Consider the following 6876-nt stretch of genomic DNA (forward strand, 5'->3'; position numbering starts at 1 on the left):
AGTATAATCGACTGTTTGATGGCTGCAGATCATGTTTTCACAATGACAAGATTCCCTCTGGGAGATTACCGAGATATGGGTGAAAAGCCGAGGCACACATGCAACAACAGCAATGGTGAAACAACAGGAAGATAAACAAAAGAGGAGGGGTGATGTTGTTAACTTTGATAGAAGGTGGTGGTTAAAAGGGAAAAAAATGGACAGAGATAGCAAAGAAAGGGGAGGGAGAGGTGAAGCTGTGAAAGGGCTACGGAGGAAAGGATTGGATTTTTTTTAAGGATGAAAGAGAGAGTGTCACAGGGGAAGATGTGGTTGGAATCTCAAACCACAGGCCCTTACTCTCCTGGGCGTCATGAGATCTAAAAAGATTAGATGGGTTTGGGGGAAATGATGAGCTCACAAAGTCATGCTCAGGTTGCATTTTCTGCATTTTCTGATCAGGTGTAGTGTGTTTTTATAGCTAGCCTCAATTGTTATCATCATTAAGGTAATTGTTCATCGAACTTCCTTTGAGGACAGGAGTACTGCCTCGCTGTCAACCGATAACATCCATTTATTTGTCTCATAGCTGTAAAAACAAAAGCATCACTCTTCAGGCGTTTATTCGATAAACTTCCCCTTGGCAGGTTAAAGGGGAAAGCGTGGGCACGCGGCATAATATGATGGCTGATGTATGCAGGTGTTTGCAAGAATGACTTATGACTTTTTGAATAACTTCGAGCCCGCAGACACTGTAGAAAGCTGTTTCATAGGTATATGGATTCTTTCTCTGTGTTTCACAGCTTACTTTCTGTAACCTGTATCCACTCTCACTTTTATAAAATTACCTCGTCCGTAGGTATACACATGGAATCCTCCAAAAAGACACAATGATTTTCCAAATAAATTTGTTATGAAAAAATTATTTTCTCCAATGGAAGTAAAAATAATGTATGTTGTACTGCATTTAACAGTGCTAGTAACAAAAGTAGTGCAATAAGCTGCCCACAATATTGATATACAATAGAGAGATCCTATGAAATTACACTGCCAGATATCCGTCTACCAGTATGGTATTCTGGTCCATCTATCCACCCATTTTCTGCCAATTATCTGGGGCAGAGACCCCACCTGCAGCCACATCCTATACGTCTTCTGAGACAACACAGACGTATTCCCAAGCAAGCCAAGAAATGATCCATGTATCCTGCTTCTTCCCTGTGGCCCCCTTGAGGTATGGAGGAAGCTCATTTCCACCTCTTACATCCACAATCTCTTTGTTTCACTACCCAGACCTTATGGTTGTAAGTGAGGGTAGGAAAGTAGATACTCCAGTAAATTGTTAGTTTCGCTCTCACTTCACAACAACAGAACGGCACTGCATCTGTGCCAATCTGCCCCTTCAATCTCCCCCTACGTGTGAACAAACTCCTTCATTTAGGGAAGCAACTTTGGTCACTTTATTTATAATTACTCTGGTAAGTCATATTCGTGGGGGAACCTGTTCAGAGCTCTTTCATGATTCAGTGAAAACATGCTTGGCAGGAGCGAATTAGTAATCACATGGCAGAGGGAGTGATATGACTTATTTGATATTGATTTAATCCCTAGTTAATAACGTGTTATGAAATTGTGTTTGGAAAATCGCCCTTAAGAGTAAGAATGGTGCTTTTATAAATTGAGTATGAGTATATATTTAACCTGTTTTTGTCATCCTACTCTGTTCTCCTTTGTACCATCTCATTTTTTGCTACTTTTTTATTTGCTTTCATTCTTTATTTCCTTCTCATCCTTGAGGCTAATGTCATTTCCTCCAGTAGCGATCCCTCGCTGGTACTTTTTGCATCTCCTATTCCCCCATCTCCTCTTATCCTCTCTTCTCTGTCTCCTCTCTCCCCAACAAGGGAGACAGCTACTCCACCCTGGTATGTCAATCTATCAACTTCTCACTCAGAAAGTAGATAAATAAATAAGTACACACCACCCCCCACCACCCTCCCCTTCTGCTGACAAGCCACCTAACTTGAGCCTCCCTCTGAGTAGACAAAAAAGATAAACATCAACAAGTCTTTTCTCACAGCCTTTCTCTTTCACCCAGCGCTGGTGGCCAGCCCACTCTCTTACCACCTGAGCAGGTGGAGCTATTGAATCTGCGCTCCACAGGCATGCTGAACAACATCCAGCGCCTCTTCTCCCACCACATGATTCAGACATTCGGCTGTGACTACTCTACTAGCGGTGTCACCCTGGAGGCTGTACTTACAAAGTTGCGCAACTTTCTGGAGCTTCGTACGGCAGACGGACCACGACATGACACCTATTTGATATTCTACAGTGGGCACACGCACAAAGGCTCCGGCTCCTGGGCTCTGTCAGGTGAAGGCCACAGATCCATGTTGTTATTGCTTTATTTTTCAATGTTTTTAAGTCTTGGAAAGTGGTCATACTTCATAGTCCATTCACATTCATTTAATTCCTAAATGTACTAGTGAGGCAAATAAAAAGAATGCATCCACGTAAGTATACAGCTTCAACTTCACCAGCTACAACTACAGATATTTCAGTATATAAATCCAGGGGATATTTAAACACCATTCAGCAAAGAGAATACATAATTAATAGAGCCTAACCAATATATCCAGAGTCCCAATGCATCGGAGCACTGATATATTTGGCTATTTTCAGATATATTGGTATCGGAATTCATAATTACTGATAAATGAACATTTAAAAACTGATAAAGAAACTGGAGAGAGTTAGGCAGCTTGATATCTATCAAAAGAACATGGAGTCTGCGTTTACCCCTAGGTTGCAAGCTTCTCTGAAGACATCTTTTTCTGATGTCTCAGACTAAATGAAAGTCCAATGGTGTTGCTAGTGCTAGGTGGGGGAGGTGGGGGAAGTTATAATTATTTCAGTTTTATAGTCGTTCAGTAAATCATTTAGAAAGTTTTTGGACATCCAGTTCCTAGCTTCAGTCAGACAAGACCTCAAGTGGCAGGTAGCAGTGAAAACTAGCTCAGTGTTTTTCCTCAAGGACTACTGTGCTAATGATATATAAAGGGGACCCAAAACAGACCCCACAAGATATAGGAGCATGAGAAGATGAGCCTTTGGGAGTTGTTACAGAAGATTTACTGATTAGTTACCAAGCAAGCATGGCATAAGTGTGATCCAGAAGAGACTAATGTGAATTAAGAAAAACATTGGGATCCACCATGTTATATAGGAGAATTCCTAGGTCAACATTTCAAGAGAGAACGATCCTTTCTTTGTAGATATTCTGATTTATTATTAAACATTACATGTTCAGACTCTATTAATTCATTAAATTAGATGAGATCAAATGGTTTGTACATTAACTTGAAGCTTTTTGTAGAACAAAAGAATCGCTTGTTTTGGCCTTCTCAGACATCTCTGCTGCTTATTTCCTTTTTTGGAAACTGAAAGAAGATTAAACTTGACACATTCAGTCCTCACAAATCAAATTTTAGGTGCATCATAAGTTGCATATCAGCTTTCTCTCTTCAAAGCTGTCGGGCAGTTTTAACATCTAAGCACACATAATTGACGAAGATGTAAATCAGTTAAAATACAGGAAAAAAAATCAACACAGAAGTAGAAGTGACTACAGAGCTGTTGTTTCAGATAGCATTAGGTAGATATTGTATTCTGACTGCAGTCTCATTTGCATTACAGTCTAATTTCCATTCCTTTCATTTTCCCATTCTCTCAGTCAATCAGACTGATTTACAAGGAATCAGACAAGCAAGCGTAAAGAGTTGAAATTGCTATGAAGGACTCGGCACAGAAGTTTGGCTCCAGTAGAGACGATTCTGTGAAAGTTACAGAGAGTCTACTGTGACATGAGCGTTCCCTCAGCAGAAATGAGAATCACAGCAGGTCAACACAGTGTCAGCTCCAGCTCTTCAGTGATTACTTGACGTATTATCTCTGCGTGCTGCTGCAAATAGTAAAAAAAGAAAAAAAAATCCCCACCGAAAGCATAATCACTTCCCCTTAGTCACAATCCTGAAGGGTCGTTTTCAGTGGCATGCTCAGGGGATAACTGGAGACATGTTTGAAAAAGTGGGGTTGCTTCGACTGAAATTCAAATCAAATAAAGGATCCCTCTGGTTATTACGACCCACTGATGCAGTGTTGTCCACACTGGGATTCCTCAAAATAGTCTGGAAGTTCTCTGTCGATGACACTGGATGCATATATACAAATTTAGCTGTGCAGCAGATTCTCCAAATTGGCTCATGCTTGATGTTTTAGATATGTGAATAAAAGCCCATTTTCCCTTCTAAATATAAAGCAGTATGTGGCAAAGCTGCTTTGTATCCATAAATGGATTTCATTTTATTTTTCTCAGCCTCATTTATTTATTTATTTATTTACTTACCTAGCACTGATGTTAGGAATAACAGAAATAATTTGGCAACAGACCTTCAATGTTTGTTCTCTGCCAAAATATACTAAATATAAATATACAGTCTATTAAGGTTGTTTTTGTCGTTGTGTCTGTTGCCGGGATGACAGGGGATTTTAAAGACAGTCCCTTGAGTAATAGTTGACAGATTCGATCCCTGCCAAGCTGCCATGTCCATCTATGGCCATATGTCCCAATGAATTGTCCTTGAACATGGAACTAAGTGAATAGCAGCTCGCTGACCTTCACTGTTTCTCTCTCAGAGAGTTTGGTAAATCAAACTAGTCATAGGATAGATTCCCAGTACGCGCTGTTCTTTCTTTCTCCTTCTTACTATCTAATCTCCTGTAACTGTAGGAGGTGAGAGTTTCCATCTGGCCCAGTTGCTGGAGCTGTGGAAGGAGAAGAACGCCGGCCACTGTTCCCGTCTCATTGTGGTCCTGGACACCGAATACTCCCTCCCTTGGGTCAAGGAAGTGCGCAGGGTGGAGGGCATTTATGTAGCCGTGCAGGGGGCTGAGCTGTCAGCCACCATGGTGGACCCCGAGGCTGGAGATATCCCCTTGCTCGGGGAATTCACTTCTGAGTGGGTGGAGTTCAACTGCAACCCAGCCAGCGACACCCAGTGGTCTGAAAAAGGGCGGACCGTGAGAGCTGTCTACAGTGTGTCCAAACGCTGGAGCGACTACACACTCCATCTTCCCACTGGAAGTGATGTAGCCAAGCACTGGAAGACCCACTTTCCTAAGGCTACATACCCCATGGTGCACCTGTCCAACTGGTGCTGTGGCCTTCACCTGTTTTGGTTATGTAGCACATGTCTGCGCTGCTTCAGGAGGTGTAAACTAGCCTGGTTCCCACCAGCTGTTTTGGACACTGGGCAAGGCATTAAACTGGTGCACTCATAGATAAAAGGGGAAGTTGTCAGATAGCTGAATCAGTAAATTCATAAAGGGTCCAACTCCAAGAAACTTTTTTGTCTTGTTACAGGGGAGCATTTTTATTGTTTTTGCCAGTTCTTGCTTTACAAATCCCAAAGTATGATGCAAATTTAGTTTCTAGTTTTGGACTTGAAATTTGGAATTGTGGAGTTGGGCCTTTCATGAATTAACCAGTTCAATTTTGAATCAGGATGTAGCAGCTGGGTATAAGATGTTTGTATAAAAATAAAAAAAAACTTGTGCTGCATACCAGTTATAATATCTATACAATCATATTTTATTTTAGTCTAAAATACTATAAATGATATAAAGGTTGGCCTTCAGTCAGCACCAGATTCCTTACGTTTATTTTTGAAAAATGTTTATTTGCAGTGATTCAAGATATTGTGCCAAGTACATCACAAAAAGTCAATATTGGATTTCTGAGCCCAAAAGAATATTAAACTTAACAATCCCAGTAAATTAAATTGAAATAAAGAGTACTGAGGTATGATTGTAGTTTAATTAATTAGGACGAGGTCTAAGAACAGAAAACTCTCATCTTACTTGGCACTTTTCTTACTTTATGCTTATTTTAATTGTTATCTTATTTTATTGTCTCTGTTATTAATTGCATACAAAAACTTTGAATATGGTTTCTGTATCTTTGGAAGGGTTTTCACATTTTTCTTTTGTTACGGTGGGCCATTTTATGTATGATAAAGTGCCTTAAAGATAAATTTCGAATCGTTTATAATATTGAGTCTTATTTTTTTTATGTTATCTACACTAAATAGGCTGTAGACTGCTTATAAAAGATGGACATAAACACATAGTGGTTACTGACATCTGGATGTGAAGCCTACACTTCTGTTGAGTTTCTGGTGATTTAGACCAAGAAATGGGAGCTCAGCAAGAAAGTGTTTACTGAGGTCATGGAACAAGGAAGGGCTATTTTCTCATAGATTTTTATGAGATACCATTAAAAAAAACCAAAAACAGAAGAGTCATGATGTGCTCTTCCCTTTTGTCGTCACCATCTAGATAAAGAAGCAAAGTCCATCTTTTATATACAGGCTCTGATGTGGATCCTCGCCTTCCTTTTACATAAACTCTGTGAACTGATGGAGCTCTCTTTCTAAAGCCTTTTACTTGAACTTGGTGACACCGTTGGTTATAATGTAGAGAGGTCTAACCACGATGCCAAGCTGCCACTCTTGTTGTGGGATTCTTTCCTGATTATTATTGAAGTATTCAAATGTGCAGCTATCTCTGCACTGAACAAAGGAATATGCATTGGCTGTGAGACAGCATATTATCGCCACACAATGGCCCTGTCCTCATCCTGTTTGTTTACACAGATCAATGGAAATTGAAGAAGTCATTTGCTCTATACAAACCCATTCAAGTTTTCTAGCCATTTGTGTTAGCCATGCTGTGAAGCAGTGCTTCATAAGGCGCCAAAGCATGAAGAAACTGTCATTGCTATGCATTTCTGCACTGAACTCCAAAAGCCATTGTGACCATTCTTTACATGTTGAT

At 40.2% G+C, this 6876-nt stretch overlaps 1 protein-coding gene across 2 annotated transcripts in view; it reads left to right on the top strand.

Moving 5' to 3' along the window:
* The window catches only part of tmem168a (transmembrane protein 168a), a 13853-nt gene extending 7770 nt beyond the window's left edge, over positions 1 to 6083 (top strand). For both annotated transcript variants that reach the window (XM_085386862.1, XM_085386863.1), the window contains exons 5-6: positions 2078 to 2355; positions 4772 to 6083. In XM_085386862.1, coding sequence (XP_085242988.1) covers positions 2078 to 2355; positions 4772 to 5322 — 829 coding nt within the window. In that variant the 3' untranslated portion in view covers positions 5323 to 6083. The remainder of the gene's footprint in view (positions 1 to 2077; positions 2356 to 4771) is intronic.
* Positions 6084 to 6876: the final 793 nt, after the last annotated feature.

Source organism: Rhamphochromis longiceps, linkage group LG17, assembly GCF_057381845.1.
Source record: "Rhamphochromis longiceps isolate RC_006_pf linkage group LG17, R_longiceps_female_GT1.1, whole genome shotgun sequence".
NCBI classification, from domain to species: Eukaryota; Metazoa; Chordata; class Actinopteri; order Cichliformes; family Cichlidae; genus Rhamphochromis; species Rhamphochromis longiceps.